General features: G+C 42.5%; 1 protein-coding gene across 6 annotated transcripts in view; it reads right to left on the bottom strand.

Annotated features, from left to right (window-relative positions):
- NBEA (neurobeachin) overlaps positions 1 to 21,662 on the bottom strand; it is an 848,497-nt gene that overhangs the window by 91,427 nt on the left and 735,408 nt on the right. For all 6 annotated transcript variants that reach the window (XM_073341812.2, XM_073341823.2, XM_073341834.2 and 3 more), the window contains one exon: positions 4,572 to 4,691. In XM_073341812.2, the coding sequence (XP_073197913.1) occupies positions 4,572 to 4,691 (120 nt within the window). The remainder of the gene's footprint in view (positions 1 to 4,571; positions 4,692 to 21,662) is intronic.

Here is a 21,662-nt window from a genome sequence, read left to right as displayed (position 1 = left end):
AATGTTATGACCTCTATGTCTCTGGTGATCCACTTCCATGCCTGATGGAAATGGGAAAGTCAGTCTCTATACTGGGGGAGGTAGGCAAAAAGGTGCAGCTGTTGAACTAGAGATGTGGGAGGATTTGAACCCTTGGCTGATGAATCAAAACTTTTTGATGGTAACTGGGTACTTGAAGGAGGATGGGCAGCTCTCTTCCTCTGGAACTTGTGTCTCTTGCAGGGGGATTCGGTGGGTCTGTGAAACCCAGAGAATGAAACCAAGCAAGATATCTGGGCAGTTTGTGACCTGCTAAATCTTCTTTTATTCTTAGGTGTGTAGAAAACCAGAGATAGTACATTTTAATGTGTGAAAAAATTAATTCGTGGTCTCTGAAAATAGCTTCAGACCATTGAAGGGGAGGTCTTCTACAGTGTTCTGAACTTCTCTCAAGAACTCTGGGAGTTGGAGCCATGATGTCCTGCACATAACTACCACATAGAAATGAATCAGGCTGCAGTGCTTGCAGCATGTAAGGATGCTTGAAGCAACGATCTGGCTAGTAACTGATCCTCAGTGATGATGGCCTAAAATTGTTCCCTTTGCTCCTGTGGAAGATGATCAATAAAAGCTAAAAATTTACTGTAATTTGTGAAATTGTGTTTAGCCAAGATCACTTGATAGTTTGTGATCTAGCATAGCGAGGTCATGGACTTTTGTTCAAAGAGATACAAGCACTTTTGGTCATAGTCATATGGGATAGACTTGCTTACCTTATTCGTTAATTGCATCCATTGCTATAGAATTAGGTGGAGGTGAGAGAATAAGAATTTGGAGTTCTTGGATGGGACAAAATATTTTTATCCACCTGTTCTCAAGTAGGCAGAACCATAACAGGTGTTTGACTAACAGTCTTTGCGAGGTCCAGGACAGCCTCGTTAATAGGTAATGCAGCTCCAGATGGTGCTTCTCATTGTAAAATGTCAAGCAACTTGTATTGCAAATCCTTGATTCTTGCTATTCAAAGACTGTCTGCAACCCATTTAATGAGGTCCTGAAATGGCTGGAAATCACTGGCCATAACTGGTGGTGGAGGCATGACCACCTCAAATTGTGATGCGATCTCTATTGAGGAGAAGAGGATTGAATGTCACTGTTGGAGCTGGTGGTCTGGCAAATTGTCTGCACATATCTCAGGGACACCTATATGGCCATGCAGGGGCCCATATGGGAGATGGGGTGGCATCCTTGGTTGATCTCACCACCCATGCTGTTGTCCACAAGTCTTTTCTGTTGGTATCAAAGAGTGGGTTCCAATGTAGATGTGTAGGGGAACCCTGCACAACAATAGACAAGACTGAAGGGAGGTCTCCTTCCTCTTCCTCAGTATCTTCAAATGGAAAGGAGAGGCACCGGCAGAAAATGCTGGTGAATCCGGTGGTACCAAAGAGTGATGGTAGCCTCGGAACTAGAATCTTGGTACTAAGAAGTGTTTGGTACCTACAAACCATGGAAATTCCGGTTCATCTGCCAATTTCAAGTCTTTCAAGTACCTAAATTCCAGTTGTACCATATGGAGGACTGGTACTAACATAGTCATCTACTTGGTTATTGCAGCAGACACTGCTGTAGATTTACAGCATACTAAAGTTGGTACCGATGGTGTCTGATGTTTCTGTTTGCATGATACCAAGGGCCCTGACTTGGCAGGTACTGATGATGGAGCTGTGCTCAATGGTTCTGGTCGAGTTCTTATCCCTACCTTCCTTGTACTGTGTAGATGGTACTGAGGCTCAGTTGGAGCTCTGTTTGTCCTTCAAGCTCCAGAACCTTCCAGCCCAATCAGTACCAAGAGAAATCATTTTCCTCTATGGTACTGAGCTGAGAGGTCAAGGCTTCTGAGCCCATCAAGCTAGCGGGGGACTGAGGTCTTCTGGAAACAGGCTCCTTATGAAGGGAGTCAGAGCTCCTCTTCTTGAGAGCCTGTGCTGGTATCTCTAGAGTCTTCCCCTTCATAGGGAAGACTGGAGGTGAGGTCAAAGGAGCGCTTGATCTGCCCAAAAACAGGTGTTCAGGGGGTCTCCTGCCATGATTCTGAAGCAGGGTGAAGGGAACTTTCCATCAGTAGCAGCCCCAACTTGATCTCCCAGTTCTTTCTTTCTGTGGATTTAAGGGCCAGGTGGAAGTTACACTTCTGGGACATGTGAGACTCTCTCAGGCAGCAAACACAATTAGAGTGGCCATTGCTTACTGAGATAGCCTCCCAGTAAGAGAAGGCAGTGTTTGAAACTTGGAGAGCTGGGCATGTCCTGCCAGGCAGGTAAGGATCCCTGAAGGGAGGGAGACTAACAAAGTTAATTCTCTCACTATTTAACTATCCACTAACTATTAATTATCTTATGCTAAATTAATACTATAAACAAGAACTCTAGCCAAGGCACACTTAAGGCAGACACGCTAAGACTTCATATCTGACTAATGCAGTTCAGAAGAACCTGAGAATGATTCACCTGCAAAGCCCAATACAGCCTTGGTGCATGGCTCAAGGATGTATAGGATGCATGCGTGAGCCAAAGAGACTCTGCTAACAAAAAAAATTCTGATCAGGAGAGGCACATGTACATATGAAGGGGAGCACCCCAGGAACACTGCTCAAAGAAGAGAGCTTGATCATCAGTTCTCGTGAAGAGTCTGACTGCAGCTTCACAATCTGGATGCAAACTACTACCACGGCCAGGTAGCTCTCATCTTGGTGGCAAAGTCTCTTGGACTTAGCCTTCTGACTGTCATATACATTAGAGGTACTAAGATGACATTATGGGAAGCATTCCTTCTACAGTGATCTAGTGGGATGGATTCCTCCATAACTGAATGACAGCCAGATTGCTGGGGACAAGACTGAATGACTTGTGTGGCCCAAAATCATCAGTTCAGACTGACATCTCTCAAATCTTGTGAAGTAACCTGAATCTCAAAACATAGCAAAGTTTATTCCCTGAACTTTCTGAGAAGAGAACTGATTGGAATGCCCCAGTACAATGGTGTACCAAAGTGGAAGTTATATATACATTATATACCCTGTTCCTGCTCTTTACAGGGATGAAAACATCTGTTCAGTTTTGGTAATAATTTAAACGAATAGGCAAATATAAACTCATGCTTCAGGACAGTACCATAAAAGTATTTTAAGTGTTTCTGACCTCAACATGTTTCAGGTCTCTATCACCAATCACAAGTGGGGAAACAGAGACACAGAAAATATCTTGCCCAAGGTTACACACAAAGAACAAGAAACATAACTGTGCAAAGTGAAATATTTGAGAACTTAGTCAGCTTAGGCCGGGTTTAGTTGAAAAGACAAAAGCAAAACACACTTTAAATTTGAAGAAACTGCTACACATTTTTATACAGAAGAAGCTCATTTGAAATTCTAACCCAACAGGCACTGAGTTCCTCACTTTGTACTATACAGTATGTAAAACATCACAGATGTCCATGGAACACATATAAATAAACTAAGCCTCTTCCATCTCATTGTATATTTGTTTCCTCAAGTTAAGGCAGAAATCCAATTAATAAATAATGTTGTAGTACCTAGATGTGCAGAACAAATGGTATATAAAATCACAAACTCTTCTGAGACACTTGTAATGTTCACACAAAGAGAAGCCCAGAATAAAAAAAGAATAGCAACTCTATAGTCCCTTTGTTTTGTCAGGTCAATTCAGATTCCTAATGTTAATGTAATCTTGGTGTTTATACTTAATAATCTCAGTGGCAGTAATGGAACAATAAAACCTCTTTTAAAATTGCTTTAAAAAGAAAAGCATGCACAATTAATATGGATGCTCCAGCTTTTGAATACAACCTTATTACTAGAGAAAATGAGAATCAGGAAAGGATCTTATTGTTTAACATATTGGAAGATATGGGCTTCCTTTTGACAAGGTCCCATGTATATGTACAATAACCCTTTGTATTTAACAATAGGTAAGTAATAACAACAGTAAAATTACCCTGCTCTCCAGCTGTTTCTGTATATTGTGTAGATGTTGGTTAATCTAATGCGTATTGTTGCATAATATCCCCAGGCACAGTCAAGTAAAAGCTAAAGCTGTACAAAAAAGCCTACATTTTAAATGGGTCTTGTCATTAATGCTTTATTAATTGCCCCAGGCAATGCAAACCCAGAGCTAGGCAAGCTATAACAATATGACACTTTAAGGTCAAATCTAATTTCTGCTGCGTTTTATGGACTGGGCCAAATATTGAGTTAACAGCAGGAAAGAACAATTTATTGGGCTTTTTTCATATTCTGAATTAGATCAGTTTTTTTGTGGAAACAAAACAACTTTTAAACCCTCAACATCATATAATCGTTGACTGTTTTCTATTATGGCAACAGTATTTTCTAACAGTCACCTACTTAAAGTATGTATAATATATGGGGTTTTTATATAAAGGGACTAAATAAAAAAGCCTCTATAAGCCTATGTGAAACAAAACATCATTAATGAAAATTCATAAACTATAGCTCCACATTATGTAACACAACACATTACATGAATTAATATATGTAAAATTAAACCTACCTTCACATCTGAGGTATCTCTTTGGCTGTTTCTCCAAGATCTTGCCACTGAAGAGAAGGTTCGATCTGGATGGTCAAATTTTGCATCATTTGCATTAAGAAAGAATGTTGTGAAGGGCTCCTATGACCAAACAAATGAATACACATGTAACACAACAGTACAGCAGAATGGATCACACAGCAGTTTCCTAATGAGATATGAGAAATTTTAAAGTTTAAAATGAAAACATAAGAGTAGAATAATATTTGGCATCTCATTTTACACACACACACACACACACACACACACACAATTATTTTGGTAATGAATTTTGCACCATACAAATCTGATTGCTGGAATTGAAGGATACAATATTGCATACTCTGTCATAAGACTACTGTTGCCATGATAATTGGCAGGCAGGTGTGCTCTGGTATGACTTCCATTGAAATCACCACAAACACTCTCTTTGTTACATATATTACTATGCCTGGTCTGAACAGCACAAGACTGTGCATTCAAATTAGATCACATGAAAGCACCTACACAATTTTTATTTTCATATAATGCCACAGTCTACGCCTGTTTTCTTCTCAGTTGGTAGGATTGGGGGTGGAGATATGGTGACGCTTTTGACAGGTTACGAAGATGGGCGGGGGTCTGGCTTTATTGTTATTTTTGGGGCAGCTGATTGAATGAGGTATGGATTTTATTTTGTTCTATGAAATATTGATTCTTTGTTCATGGTAATGAGTGAAATATAAAGATAAATAACTCAGAGCCAAGGAAGGACACTAACAATCAAACTAAATGAATGAATGCCATCATTTTTTTATATTATGCTATTCTGAACAGCTATGATACACTCTACCAAACTAGGATTCTATATCTTCAAGAAATATGCTACGAAGGGTTTAGCTCAGAGGTGGGCAAACTACGGCCCGCAGGCCACATCCTGCCCGGCCCCTGAGCTCCTGGCCTGGGAGGCTAGCCCCCCTCCCCTGCAGCCTGAGCTCACTGTGCTGCTGGTGCAATTCTCTGGGCGGCGGGGCGGGGCTGGGAGCTCCTGGGGCAGCGCAGCTGCAGAGCCCGGGCTGACCCGGTGCTCTGTGCTGCATGGTGGCGTGGCTGGCTCCAGCTGGGTGGCGCTGCCAGCCACCAGTGCTCCAGGCAGCACGGTAAGGGGGCAGGGAGCAGGGGGCGGTTGGATAGAGGGCAGGGAGTTCAGGGTGGTGGTCAGGGGGTGGGGGTGTGGATAGGGGTTGGGGCAGCCAGAGGTCAGGGAACAGGGAGGTTGAATGGGGGAGGGGTCCCGGGGGGGCAGTCAGGAAGGAGAGAGTGGGTTGGATGGGATGGCGGGGGCCAGTCAGGGACAGGGATTCCAGGGGTGGGCAGGGGCCAGGGAGAAGGGATGGGGCAGGGATCCCAGGGGGCAATCAGGAATGAGAGGAGGGGTTGGATGGGGTGGCGGGGGAGGGCAGTCAGGGGACAGGGAGTAGGGGGGGTGGATGGGGCAGGGGTCCCGGGGGGGGCCATCAGGGAACAGGGAGGGTTGGATGGGACATGAGTCCCGGGGGTCCATCAGGGCGAAAGAAGCAAGGGGGGTGGATAGGGGGCAGGGGCTGAGCCACACCTGGCTGTTTGGGGAGGCAAGCCTCCCCTAACCTGCCCTCCATACAATTTCCGAAACCCGATGCGGCCCTCAGGCCAAAACGTTTGCCTGTCCCTGGTTTAGCTCTATTTGTTATCAGTACATAATCTATGCTGTGGAACATGCATCAGAACAAGACTTGTGTATAACTAAGTCACTGTGTAACCTATATACAAGTCTTCCTAATTCCCTACTTATTGTTTGTGCCTCTGATTTGTGTCATATCAACCATCAGATAAAATAGCAACTATTAAATTTAAACACTTTTACAAAAAAGGACTGTATCCCAGAAAGCACTAATTCTCAAAAGGTGTGATAGTAGATAATTGTTAGGGGGCTCAAATTCAACATGACATCCCAGTGTGATGCTACAGCTACAAGGATGAAGATTTCCTTACTTGTTCTCAGCCTGGGAGCCTGGCCTTACTCCTCAGTGTCTGTGAAGATGAGTATATTAACCCATTATACTGTATAGGATATGATATTCTTCCTGCTGTCTAGCAAATAATTCCAAATGATGGAATTTTAATTCTATCCTTTTCTCTTTTAAATGCCTAGGAAATTATGCACACACAAAAAGACATTAAAAGAATGCAGGTTGCAGAGCAAAAGCACTCTAAACCCTAGTAATGGCAAGTTTACCCATGCATATTTGTCCATGCAACTTTGAAGCTCCCAATAAAGTCTGAATTAAAATAATCACATACTGTTTTGGTTTCAGGACCCTAATACATGTTGCACAGTAAATAGTCCAGAAGATTTCCCACCTCGTTACTGTGGGAGTCAGACAGGAAGCGACAATGAGGCAGAGAACCACATATTAAAGCAGGGGTAGCCAAAGGGCCAAATACGAAGTGCCAGATACTTTTGAACGGACCCTGAAATCTTTTTATTTACTTATTATTTTCATTATTATTTTTGTATTTTCTCTGGAGTCTGGACCTTGACTACACCTTGACCAAAAAATTTGAACCTTGACAAAATTGACTCCCACATATTAAAGTGAGGATAAAAAATATTCAACACTGGCACATTTGCTGAGCATTGTCATAACACCAGACAATCAGAATGCAGATAGGAACAGAGTTAAACTTGGGAGGGCAACTTCAACTTTGATGTGTCCATCAGAGCACTTTGGATTGCTTTACCTGGAGACCTTCATGTATGAAATAAGTACCCAGTGGATTCACATTACATGTTTTAATTAAAGACCATTCTTATTTTGGTTTACAATTGAAAAAGCATTCTGTAATACTTACAATGGCAAGTTTTGCAAACTATGCCACTTTCCATCCTATTGACCCTGTGAACTTTAGATCTTATTAACCCTGCTTTCTAAAAGCCCTAGCCTATTTTTTTTTTTTTACATTTATACTTTAATTTGATTTGAAGACCATTGGGAAACAGTTTACTGATGGATGCTGAAATCCGAAGCAGTTGATGGATTAAAAAAAAAAAAGCAGAAGCCAGAAATATGATATAGTTACAGTAAATTATGTAAAAACATTAATCCAAAATTCCATGACATTATTTTAAGCATCTGAGACAAATATACAAAAGCAAGAAAATTCACAGTCAAGGATTAAACCTGTAATAGTTGAGTACTACAGGGTGACCTGTTATGTTATTCTGCTATGAATATTCTGTTGTGCCTATCTTTGTGAATGCCTGAGAGCCGCCAGAGCAACTGTGGTGTGGGGGTAGGAAGAAAACAGCCAGGGTGGGCTTCCTTCAATGACATCACCCCTTCCCTGGATCCAGCATCCCATCTCATGTGGCATGCACTTTCACAATTCCCGGGGATGAGGAGACGAGAGAGAGAGAGAGCTGGGGCAGGTTACCCGATCATCCCCCAGACCCAGCCATTGCCCAAGTGTCCTATCTCCCACACAGGGACATGATTTGGGACAGATGTTCCTCCACTCCTGGTTGGAAGGAGAGCCACACCAGGATCCCCTGTATCCCCATATCTCTCAGATCCAGTACATGGTCCCAGTAACTCATACCCACCTCTGAGGGCAGCACAAGGACTAGAGCCCCCATGTCTGGGAATGGGAGAAAAAGAGGCAGGCCGAGCTCCCCCTGTCCACCCTCTGAACCTAGCATATGACACCAGTGCTCCAACCCCCTATGCTAGGATAACAGCTTCTTCATGCTGCCAGCTAATGTAGTAAGTCCTGAAGCTCAAGTGGTAGAAGTCTGCCACAGTGCTGAAGGCTCAAAGTTCAAACCACACTGATAATAAAGGGCGCTGAGGGACTGTTACAGTCATACATAATAGAAATTATTTTTACCTAGGAAATTACATGTAAAAAAGTATGTTAAAAGAATATTATTTAGGCTGCAACATAAAGTACTCAAAAATTAGGAAATTGCAGGTTTGTGGTGACCACTACAACCTAAATTCAGCTCACGCTTTAAGTACATGATCATATGCTATTTTTTCCACAGGTCCCCGGCCTCATTCAGTGCACAGACTGGACACACAAAAGGGCCAAATTAAGGTTGCATCAGCAACCATTAATCTGGCATTTCCTAATTGTTTAGTGCTTGACTCTGCAACCTCAGTAACACTCCTTTAACGCAGTTCCTAATAGCATCATGGAGGTACAGTTGGGGCAAAGACGACTAGGATTTGTAGTTATTGGTTGTATGGTGGGAGTCCCATAAAACTCCATTGGACACAGTTACATGTCTAGTGTGAGAGTTGGGTGAGTGTATATCACCTGTATCTTGCGTTAAGGTAATAAAGTTGTGGCCCGCCATTTAAAATCCATTCTAATGTCAGCCTTTCAGTTACCTGCATATCCTGAGCAATTCTGTGGAGCTCAACAAAATTTACTTTCAAAATCCTATATCTCCCTTTCTAACACAGTGCAACCCATTTTAATGTGCTAAGGTTGCAAATCTACACACACAAACATCAGGACATTAAAAAGTTAACGTATATTGTCCACATCACACATATGCACTCTTTTTGATTATTGAATAGGCTATTGTTGTATACTTTCTACTGTGAGTACAATATGAGGAATTTAAAGATGCTCTTACTGACTTAGGGCCTGATTCAATATCCACTCAGTTTAACTGAAAGCCTATTAGCTTCAATGGACATTGGATCAGATCTTTAGCTTTTTCAAATACCCTGTCTTATTTGTTTACTAGTAAGAATCAACTATTATAAAGCAGAAATTTAAAATTTTAATGTCTACATCTGTTCTACTGCATTACATATTGAAGGCGAGATCACTATCTGGGGAGTCTCTGTGTGTTAAAGCTAACTTGCACCGTTGTATTATATCAATGATACCATAGGTGCACATATTCTAAGATAGATTCACACAAACTGGCACTTTTCCACCACAGTCAGATATGAAAAGGACATGCAGGTTAAAGATCAGCTCCAATGAGAACAACAGGGCTGTGGACCTGGGAAAGGAAAACTTTTTATCTCATCATCTCAATGGTCATCACAATGTATTTCCTACTGAGTAATGGATTTTATTGAAATGTGTCCATAAATTGTGTTAACTTGGGCTGATTTTTATTATACTATTAGTATGTACCTGTAAAGCTGGTGGGTTGTTTTCTTCTGAAATCTATTGTCAGGTTAGTTAACTCTCTATTCAAGATCACCTAACTACAGCATATATTTACATTTTAATGAAAACAACACAAAAAAGAAGCCAGGAGACTTCAAAAATCAGCTGAAGGAACAAAACAGGAAGATCTAGTATCACAGGATAGAAGTTTGAAAACAAATGTCCTGCACTTCCTTTGTTTTTACGTTACTGTACATTTTTATTGAAGCAGATAACTTATATGGCACAAAGTCTATGAAAATATTTAGACCGAGGTCTCACAAAAACAAACAACTGAATTAGGCTGTAGGACAGTCTGGCTTCAAATACAGTGCTGGAAACTCTTAGCTGATAACTTTGTGGTGCTTGGCGTACTATAAATATCAATACTTCTGTGATGGAGATTTGTACCAGCTTTGTTTCCGTTTTTGGAGAATGACAGACTGAGGAGGAACATAGTAACAGGGAAAGAGTTACCCACGCAAACCTATGAGTTTTTTTTCATGCCCCTTAGTAGTTGGGATGCATGTGCTCCTAACGAAGTGCACTTTATAGATTTAATCATAATCATATCATCTGGAAATATCTTCAAAATGGCCAAACATTTCTTCTATGAAACCATAAATTTCTTCCATGAAACCAACCAAACCTACCCTCCATCGCAAACCAGCAGACAAAAAGAACCAAGGCTACACTTGTAATTCATGGCCACACTGAAGACTCTCAGGATGTATGTAAAATGCATGCTCTACTATGTCTGATTTTTTGTTTTGGTGAACATCACGATTGTTGTTCCTCAAGGCCAATTGATCTCAGGCAATATCATCTTGACATTCAACCCAACAGAAGTCTGGATATTTCAGATTTTCATATTGGGTAATATTGCTATTTCTCACAACCACTTTAGGCTGTGCTTTTTTCCCCTTTGAATAACAAATGCTTCTTAAGTTAACTAATAATTTCATATATAAAGATATGAACTAATTTTGTCACTGTGGTCCAATAGTCTCCATTAAACTGAACAATACTACAGTAATTCACTTTGTAATTACTAGAAAGTTTACTAATTTAATCATTTTATTTTAATAGTTGCTTTTGAAAAACGATATTTTATTACACTCTATAGTGTTGACTAATGTATGATGGTTAGCATACATACATATTATGCTGTTAACACTACCCACAATATATATTCCAAGCATTTAAGTAAACATATTATGATGCATTAGTATAGCAGTTATAAAGCCCATATTGGCCTGTACCTTTTTATAATCCTGTATACTTATACTAAGTATCCCATAACACCTTGCATTAGCTGAAGTAAGCCTTGGCTTGAGTAGATAGGAAAACTCTCAGGTTATTATCAGAATGCAGTCTAAAACGTACAATGTATTAGTTTAAATAGAGGTTAACTAGACATTAACTGCTTTTATTCTGTTTAGCATTAACAATTCTTAATTGTATAACTTTTATTCTATATTATCTTGGCCTGGGAGAGTTTCTGGGTCAGCTGTACCACTCTCATGAGTGGATGTAAACAACTCTGATGAGGTCTCATCATGCTGAAATGACCTTTAAGCTGTATCAATTTTTAGAGTGTTCTTGGGAGATGAGATGACGTGTCCCAGAGTTTATACCAAAAGATTTTAAGACGTACCCGGGGCAGTTGTTTTCACTGTAATATGTTCCGCTTATTAGCAACCCCTTGGTTTCCAGCAAAAAGTTGCCATTATCTGACAGTTGCCCAATAAGCGCAAGACAGGCTTGTGGGGCTGCAGCCAGGGAAGGAAGCACCAGGACTTGCCTTCATGGGCTGCCTGTGGGTGGGGCAGCAGTGAGGAAGAGGCTGCAGCTTGGATGACAGTGCCTTTCCACAAGAAGGAGAGACTGTCCAGGGCAGCAGCAGTTCCACTGGGAGTTTATAGAGAGTGCCTCTCCCTGTGGGTAGGACAACAGTGGGGAGAAATACTGTGCAGCTCTGCAGGCTCCCAGCAACCCCATGCCCTGTGGAAAGCCCTGGCACCCAGGCTATAGCCACTTTCCCCATTGCTGCACTGCCCAGAGCCTCCCCTCCCAGCCCACAATGCCAAGATTCTGTCCAGGGCTCCCTCATTGGGCAGGAGGTGGGTGCTCCAGCGCCTTATCTCCTGCGCAGTCCCAGGGCACAGGCAGGTTTGCAGGGCTGTAGCCAGGGAAAGCACATCCCACCGCTTCCTTTCCTGGCTGCAAACCTGCCTGCAGCCGGGGCCTTTCTTCCTCCAAAACTTCCCATAAGCTGCATGCTATTGCCAATATCTGTATGCCATTAACACTAAAGTCACTAAAGATGGGATTAGTTCACAACAAAATGCTGGTATGAACTGGAAGTTGTTAATATCAGGGTTGCTCTTAAGTGGCATCTAATGAAGGTTCGGATCAGTAGCAGAATGGAGGTGAAAGCTACTGACACCATAAGAGTGGATAGAGTCAGGGACAAGATCTGAAAGGCACTGAAAGTAAGAAAAGTCCAATGTATTAGAGAAGGGTGAACCAGTGGTGGAATGCAGAGAGGGGTGACTGTCACAGTGATGAGCTAGAGAGATTTTTTTAACAACATTGTTTTGAATTGACTTGAGGGGAGCATGATTGCGTCTGTCAGTGCCAGAAAGGAAGAAGTTATAATAGACAGGACACAAGTAGAACACTTACCATTTCAAAAAATGAATTAAGAATAATACCTAAAAAGAACAAATAAAACCCAAACTATTATGTTCTGCATGCAAATTGCTAAGACCAGAAGTGCCAATACATATCTGAAGCCCACAAATCACAGTTTCACGGTAGTAATTACCTGCTTCTTTATACACGCCCTCCTCAACCTCTCATACAGTCTTTGATACTGTGGATCTATCCCTCTTCTCTTTTCTTTCTTTCCTTTTATTTCCCTAGGTTTCTTCTACTCTGTACCATTTTTGTTCTCTTCCTACTTTGACCACCTAGCTCCCAGCACACTTTGGTAATTCCTCTTCCTCCTCCTTCCCCCCTCATTTGTTTCTTCTTTTTCTCACAGTACCCATTCCTTGGGCAACTCATTCTGCTCCATGGATTTAGCTACCACATTCACTGGTCTCTCTCTCTGTCCCCTCTGTCTGCATCCGATGAAGTGAGCTGTAGCTCACGAAAGCTTATGCTCAAATAAATTGGTTAGTCTCTAAGGTGCCACAAGTACTCCTTTTCTTTTTGTCCCTTCTGTGTAATCCTGTATCTCCAACATCTCCTCCTGGTGCCCTGCCAATTTCTCAATCTACAAATTGAGCTCAACTTTACTCCCTTTGACCACAGACAACTCATTTACACTCCTTGACCTAAGACTGCAAACTCCTTGGTATATTTCTCTCTTACCTAGTCTTCTTGCCTCACAAACCCTTGTCAAATCTTATCACCAGCTCCCAAATCCACCACTTCCTCTATGTCCTAGCTAGTAAACCTTTGTTTTATCCCTTATCTATCAACTTACAGCTCTTCTTCCTTGGTTCTTTGCTACAGCCAAAATCATCTTCTGCAATTACCATTCTGACCATATTACCCCCCACAGTCCTAATGCCCTTTTACTATCTCTTTACACAACTGTTCCAAAGTCTTTTTTCTTGCTTTCCACACTATAGAGAACTTTGATCACAGTTTGAGTTTCTTCCTTCTCTTCTCCCTTTTCACTTTGCCCCCTCTCTCCTTCACTTCCTTTGTTTCCTTCCATTCATGACTGCTTTTTTTTTTTCTTTTTTTTGGCATGCCATTCCCTGTGCTGGGAATATTCTATCATCCCTATGTGCTCTCTCTTCTCTAAATACTTCCTCAAAATTCACTTATTTTGGCTATCTTGCCATCACTGGTCTCCTCTTTGGCACTATCTACCCCCTCTCTAACATATAACTACATTGAAGTATTTTAAAACAAGAGAAAATCATGAAACAAAATAATTATCTTAATCCTTGAAAATAACACTATCCTGCAAGCAGTTTTTTTTCATTCTTTCTCCTTGTTTCATCTTTCTCTTCCCTATGGTCTTATTATTTCTCACTATGTTACTTGTCAGATTTATATGGCAAGACCATCAAGGCAGGTACCTGGCCCTCTTCTTTCTTGGTTAGTGCTAAATAAACAACTATAATAATAATGACAAGATAGTAGCTTAATATAAGAAGTGAGTACTTCTTTGTGTATTGTACATTCAGTCAATAAGAGGAAGTTACTCATGTTATGCAGTGATGATGGTTCTTCGAGATGTGTATCCCTATGGGTGCTCCATTGTAGGTGTATCAGCGCCCCTTTGCCTCTAATCGGAGATTTTTGGTAGCAGTGTCCGTTGAGCCGGCACATGTGCTCTCCCTCCCTCATGGTCTGCCTAGAGGCTATCGGGCGCTGCATGGGCGAACTCCCCTCAATTCCTTCTCTGTTGCAGAGCCCTTATGGAGAATTCTGAAGTAAAGGGGAGGAGGGCAGGTACACACACCTCAAAGAACCATTGTTACTGCACAAGGTAACTAACGTCCTCTTTTTCTTCAAGTAGTGTCTCTACGGGTGCTCCTCTGTTGATGATTCCCGAGCAGAACCACCACTGGCGGCTGGGACTTCGGAGTGGAGTCTGTTACTACAGAAAGTATTGTAGAGTTGAAGATGCCATCAGATTCTGAATTTCCAGTGATCGCATAATGTTCTGCGAAAGTGTGGGTAGAGGCCCAAGTTGCTGCTCTCCAGATTTCCATAATAGGGACATCTTTAAGAAATGTGACCAAGGTAGAAATTGATCTCATGGAGTGCATACAGACTCTGGATGGAGGCAGCAGGTTGTGCCCTTGATAACAATGATTAATGCAACCAGAGACCCATTTAGATAGTGTTTGAGCCAATACTGTGCAGTGTTTGAATCTTTCCACAAGTGAAAGGAAGAGTTTAAGGGACTTCCTGAAGTCCTTAGTCCTGTCCAAGTAGAATGCTAGTGTTCTTCTAACAGCTAGCATATGCAGAATCACCTCCCTGATGTCACAATGAGGTTTTGGGAAAAAAAACAGGAAGATGGATCTGTTGATTCATATGGGAAATGGAGGCAACTTTAAGGAGAAACTTGGGTTCAGCCTCAGAGTTACTTTGTCTTTAAAAAAGACTGCACGGTAGGTGTGCCATCAGGGTTGCTATTTCTCCTATGCGGCTAGCTGAGGTGATGGCAATAAGAAATGCTGTATTCATGGACAGGTATAAGAGAGAGAAAGCTGCCATTGACTAAAAGGGAGGTCTAGTCAAAGCCCTGAGAACTAGGTTAAGATCACAGGCTGGAGTGGATGGTCTTACAAGCAGGCAGAGATTTCCAGTGCCCTTAAGGAATCTATGTGTCAGTGGGTGAGCAAACACAGAGCATCCATCTACCTGGTGGTGGAAAGCCATTTTCTCCACAAGATGTACCTTAAGGGAGCTGACTGAGAGTTTTGATCTCTTGAGTCTAAAATGTAGTGTAAAATCAGAGGGAGAGAAGATGAGGTTGGGTCTATGTGCTTAGGATGACAACAGACTTAGAATTGTTTCAATATTGTAGGTAAGTATACTGAGTGGTCAACTCTGGGCTGTATAGCAACATGTCTTTCACCTCACCAGAGCATTCTGCCTCTAAGCCTTAGAACCAAGAAGAAGCCAAGCCTTGAGGTGGACTCACAGGTTGGGGTGAAGGATCATCTCATGGTTTTGAGAGGAATGGGCCAAAGAGGAACTGGAGGGCATATTGCCTTTTGTGTCAGGTAAGGGAACCAGACTTGTCTTGGCCAGGAGGGGCAATCAAAATAACTCTTGCTTTGTCTCACTGAATTTTCAACAGATAGAAGAGGAAACTAGATAGAATAGGAAACTGGGGAAAGGCATATAAGAGGTCCCCATCCGATGGGAGGATGAGGGCATCTCCCAATGAATGTTTCCGCAAGCTGGCCCTGAAGCAGTAATGAGGACATTTCTTGTTCCAATAAGTAGTGAAGAGATCTGTAAGTCACGGTTCCCCAAAGGGTGAATATATCTTGAAGCACTTCTGAGTTCAGTTCCCATTCATGGTCATGAGAAAAATTCCAACTGAGACTGTCAGCTGTCACTTTCTGTATCCCTGGCAAATAGACAGCTGAGATGAGCACATTTTGATGGTTACACCAATTCCAAAATTTGAGTGCTTCCATGCAGAGGGAGGGAGATCTGGCACCCCACTGCCAATTTATGTACAATATACAGGTTATATTGTCCATCATGACTTTTGTGTGGGTGTTCTTGATGAAAGACAGAAAGGTGCACAGATGTTCCTTAGCTCCAAAAGATTGATATGGAGGGTCACTTCTGTGGAAGGCCACTTGCCCTGAACCTTGTGGTTGTGTAGATAAGCTCCCCAGCCTATTAGGGAGGCATCCGTCTGTGAGTCTGTGTAATGGAAGGAATGCTCTCACTTGTACTGCATCGAGGTTGACGCTGATAAACTCCAGTCGCTGTACTGGGGTTAATGCACTGCTATGATGGAGAAAACCTTGGAGAATATCCTGACTGGAGCAGTCTGTACTGATAATGGTCCTGCCCAAAGGTTAACTGTAGGAATCTCCTGTAATATGGTTGTATCGAGATATGGAAGTCGACATCTTGTAGGTTGAGGGCTGGAAATCACTCTCCTTGCTCTAGAGCTGGAATAATGGCTGCTAACATGACCATCTTGAATGTCTCTGCCTATCCATTTTTGTTTAATGCTCTTAAATCTAGAATGGGCCTCCAATCTCCTTTCGCCTTGGGGATCAGGAAATAATGGGAGTAAAACCCCTTGCTCCTGAGCTGCACCAGGACTGGTTCTATGGTCCCTAGGTATAAAAAATGATCTATTTCCTGATGAAGTAAGTTATCATGAGAATGGTCTCTGAAGAGGGATGGGGAAGGAGGGTTGGGATGGGGGAGGGACATGAATTGAACACCATAACCCTTCAAAATAATCTCTAGGACTCATCTGTCAGAGGTGATATTCTCCCAGCTGCTGTGAAAGAGGGCCAGGCGACTTCTGAAAGGGCATGACAGTTCTGTAGATGGCAGCTGTGTTGCAAGGAATAATTGTTCGGGCCCTCAACCAACCCGTTAAAAGAGCTCAGAAAAGGTGGTCTGAAAGGTTGCAGATTGGGGTGCTGACTGCTTTTGCGCCCCGGTACTAAGTAATGGGGATTGCGGTTTTTCCCCAACCATCAGGTCTCCAGAGTACCAGAGCTCATGTGGAACCAACCATAGGTTCACTCGGTACCACAGAGGAGTGTCGGTGGTACTTTGTCGGTACTGATGGTTGAGAAGGTGCAGAGCACTCTCTAGATGAGAGTTTTGTCGCACTCAATAGCAAAAGTTTTCTTAGTGCCTCTTTTTTAGAGACGGTAAGGTAATTGCCTTCCCCTGGTTACTGCGGCCCTGGAACTGAGTAACGGGGATTGTGGTTCTTCCCCACCCATCAGGTCTCCAGGATACTGGAGCTCATGCAGTACTGTGGCTCACTCAGTACCGCAGAGAGTGTCTGTGGTACGTTGTCAGTACCGAAGGTTGAGAAGGTGCAGAGTACTCCCTAGATGGGAGTTTTGTCACAGCCGGTACTGAAATTTCTCTCTGTGACTTTCATTTAGAGATGGCATGCTAATTGTCTTTGTCTGTGGGGGAGTGGTACAGCTGCCTCAGAGCCTGAGCCCCTGGCTTCTCCAGGCAGTGCAGCAGAGCTCACAATGGAGGCCCCCTTCTGGGAACCATGCTTCAGAGCTGCTGGTGTCATCGGTACCAAGGTGGCCAACTGGGGAATCCCTCTGGCTGGCCAACGACTCAGAGCCCATTTTTTCTAGCCTTTACAGGGGGAGAGTGTTGGGTTTTTTTTCCATGACTCTAACCCATTTGAAGTTAAAGGTTCTAGGGATGATCCGGGGTCAGCACTGGAGACTGAAGTGCCTTCTCCATAAGAGGAGTTTTAACTCCAGCTCCCAGTTCCTGAGAGACTGCAGCTTTAGCTTGGCAGGGGAAGCATTTCTGCGGGATATGGGAGTCTCCCAGACACCAGCCACAGTGAGAGTGCCTGGCTCACAGGCGCCAACTTTTGTTGGCGCCAGTGGGTGCTCGCGCCCCCCCTGCTCCAGGCCCCGCCCCTGCCCCTATTGGACATCTCCCCAAATCCCCGCCCCACCCCTGCCTCTTCCCCTAGTGTGCTGCATTCCTTTTCCTCCCCCCTTCCCCCCAGCGCTTGCAGCACAAAACAGCTGTTTCGTGGCACAATCGCTGGGAGGGACAGGGGAGAAGCAGGAAGTGGCGGCGTGCTCAGGGGAGGAGGCGGAGGTGAGCTGGGACGGGGAGCTGCCGGTGTGTACAGAGCATCCACCAATTTTTCCCCATGGGTGCTCCAGCCCCGGAACACCCATGGCATCGGTGCCTATGGCCTGGCTGTTACAGGAATTGACTCCTTGCAGGAGAAACATCTCTTGGAGCCAGGAGAGCCAGGTATGCCCCTGGGTGCGGGTCTGTCACCCTCTAGCAGTGAGGAATGCAGAAGAAAGTCTTCTTTTCCTCTTTTTTTGTTAACTGAAAAAACTTAAGAGCCTTTTAAATGCCACCCCTCCCCCCCAGACACAGCAGGCAATTTAAACAAAAGTTCTTTTTTTCCCCCTTTAATCCCAATGGAACAAAAAGAAAACACTAACTTTTAAGGAGAACAAAAGAAACAAAAACAACTACTACTTATGCTAATGATGCAGATAAGGAAGGGACAACTGCTTGCTCTGTTTGAGGCCAAAGGTGGTTGAGAAGGAACTGAGTGGGGGTCACCTGTACAGTGCTAGATAGCTTGTAGGCAGACCATGAGGGAGGGGAGAATGCATGTGCGGGCTTAATGGTCACTACTACCAAAAATCTCTGATTAGAGGCGCAGGGGCGCAGATACACCTACAGTGGAGCACCCATAGGGACACTACTCGAAGAAGAAGCAGAGTCTTCATATTAAGAACTTTCAAACAAACAAAAGGCACTCTTTTCTTGAATACAGGCCAAAATTAGTAGGCAAATATGCAAATGAAATCGCTCTTTTAAAAACACTGGAGGAAGACAGTGAACAGGCACCATATGTGAATCACACAATGTATTCAGAGTACATGAATAATTTAGCAACATTTAAGAAGAATATAGCAATCATCAAATACAGCAGTTTAATAGCCAACAAGTTCTTTCCCTGGGGTTTGGGAGAACTATACCCTGAATTTGTAGTGAGATGAACTCTTTGATCTAATACATATTAGGATTTTAATTTAAGATATATTAAAGAGGTTATTTGGTAAAATAACACTCAAGACTGGCCTCAGGTTAATGGCTTTACCCTAAGCAAAGATAGATTTTGTATTTTCCCTACTAATTGCTCCCTGTATTCCTCTTCCCACCAGCTCACTCAGAAACTTATGAGGTCATCTGTCATCATTTCCTTCTCAGAACAATATCTCAGCTTCTGATCAGTCATGTGTAAGAAGTACTCTTAAAGTTCTTGAACAAACGCCAGAAAGCTAAAGATTCTTGGGCATATGAGAGGTGGACACTCATAGCTCATGACTAAGCAGAAACCGGGACAACACCTTTTAGAAGGGAGTTGGTGGAGTTGACCACCACCAGAAAAAAGGATGTTGGAGCTGGCCCAACCGCAATAGCCGGTGCAGTCCGAGCACTATTCTAGTGTTTCTTCGCCAGACACATTGCCTTAAGTACCTGACTACTTAGCCTATGCATAAGGCTACTCTTGATTATAATGATAAATGAAGTATGAAAAATGTTCAAGAAACCCTGTCATCACAAGCAAATGAAAAAAATATAAAACAAAAATACCATTATTTTCTGATCACTGCATATAATGTATTAGTTACTCCCGTCTTAACTCCCTCCAGCACAAAAATGATAACATTTAGAAAAAGTAGCAGTACAAGGAGAAAGAGAATAATGTTTCAAAGATTGTATATTTTTTAAAAGTATAATAGTGGTCATCTTGAAAAAAGTATAGCTTTTAGGTTTTTTTCTTCTGTGGACTGAGATTGTGGGACAAGAGTGTATATTAAAAGTTCTACAATCAATTAATAATTTACTGCTAAAATGGCACAAGGAAGTGGGTGTTTGTTTTTAAATAGAACAGCATGTGTGCATTGGGTGTTTATGACTTGAGTGTGGGTAACTGCATTGACTAAAACAGTACATAGAGCAGACAGGCCAGTGCAAGTGTCTCAGGCAGCTCTGCCAATGCACCTCAGTCTCAACATGCAACAATCCACTGTTTTCTTCCTCACTCTCATTTGAACAGAGGCTGCCAAACATGCAAACTCATGTGATGGTTTGGAGAAAATATAAAATTGACTACACAGCTTATGAACATTGGTTGATCACATCCAATGTCCTGATTATGACAAAGAGGTCAATGCAGCATCCAAAGTTTCAGAAGAAGGTGCAAGTTCCCCAGATTGCATCAAGTCAACTGTGCTGTTCTCTCTACAGGGTGAAGGTGGGGAGGAGATATATTTCCTGACCCTTTCAGAAAATTATCTCAAGTCACAGAATTTGATTATTGTAGTTTTCATAACTACACGTTATACTCATAAAATTATCCAACCCTTTAAAAAAATCCAGTTAAAGTTTCTCTCAATTAGAAGGGTTTCAGAGTAGCAGCCATCTTAGTCTGTATTCGCAAAAAGAAAAGGAGTACTTGTGGCACCTTAGAGACTAACCAATTTATTTGAGCATAAGCTTTCGTGAGCTACAGCTCACTTCATCGGATGCAGTAGAAGGGCATTTAATCTCACGGGCTTATTATGTGCTATGTCAAATAGCATTTATTTGTTCTAAATTTGCCAGCTATTAATTTCATTGAGTAACTCCTTGCTGGTAATATCACTGGCCAGGGAAAAAGGAAGGCCAGTGGTTTTTTTACGATTGCTTTTGTAATTTGGAACACAATTCTTTTTAAACTAGAAAATCCCAGTTTTAAAGCTACCATATTTTAATCTTGCCATATCTCTATTTCTGCCGCTCTTCAACATTTTACTTACTGTAGAATTTTCTTAGGGCCAGAGGACCAAAACTAGACCAGCACTCCTGAAAGCAGCATACCATTATCCAATGGAATTTCACTGTTCCCTTTTCTATCCACTGAACATTCTATTTGCTTTATTAACTGCTAATGAACATTGGATACAGAGCTTCATTGAGTGATCCCCAATGATATCTAAATCTTTTTCCTTAGGGGATCTGGCAAGTTCATGGCCCATAAGTATAGACAATAGAAAGTTTAGAGTATTTTTGCTAAAGTGCATTTCATTGCATTTATCCAATTTGAACTTCATTTGCTGTTGTGCCGCCCAATCTCCCACAGCATTTATGCCTATCTGGAATTTTGCATACTCCTTCACATTTTTTATTAATCAAAACAGTTTAGTGTCATCTGCAAATTTCAACAAACTTGTGTCCAATTCTCTAGTCAAATTAATTGACACTACTTCCAAAGCTGAACCCTGGAGAAACAGGCATTAGAGGAAAGATAATAAATATTTTCACTTGTAACCTAAGCAGGGATGAGTCCGTAAGATATAACCGCAGATCTGAACACCCTATCATTGCCAATATGGGAAATGCACACTCTAGTCAGCAGGGTTGGATTTTGATGGTGACAGGAGCAATAGAGGCACCCCTTTGGTTTAGGGAGGTCTTTGGGTCAGGGAAGCATCCTCATCCTGTTTCTTCCCCCCCACCCCGAACTCTGCTGCTTGGATTTGGGTGGGGCATGATACTTGTGTTGGGTGGCGAGGGAAATAGGGTGTATATCGTAGTAGCGTCTGGGATGGGGCAAACTTTGGGCCA

The sequence above is a fragment of the Lepidochelys kempii genome, chromosome 1 (assembly GCF_965140285.1).
Source record: "Lepidochelys kempii isolate rLepKem1 chromosome 1, rLepKem1.hap1, whole genome shotgun sequence".
Taxonomy (NCBI): domain Eukaryota; kingdom Metazoa; phylum Chordata; order Testudines; family Cheloniidae; genus Lepidochelys; species Lepidochelys kempii.
This window is presented reverse-complemented; position numbering and strand designations above follow the sequence as displayed.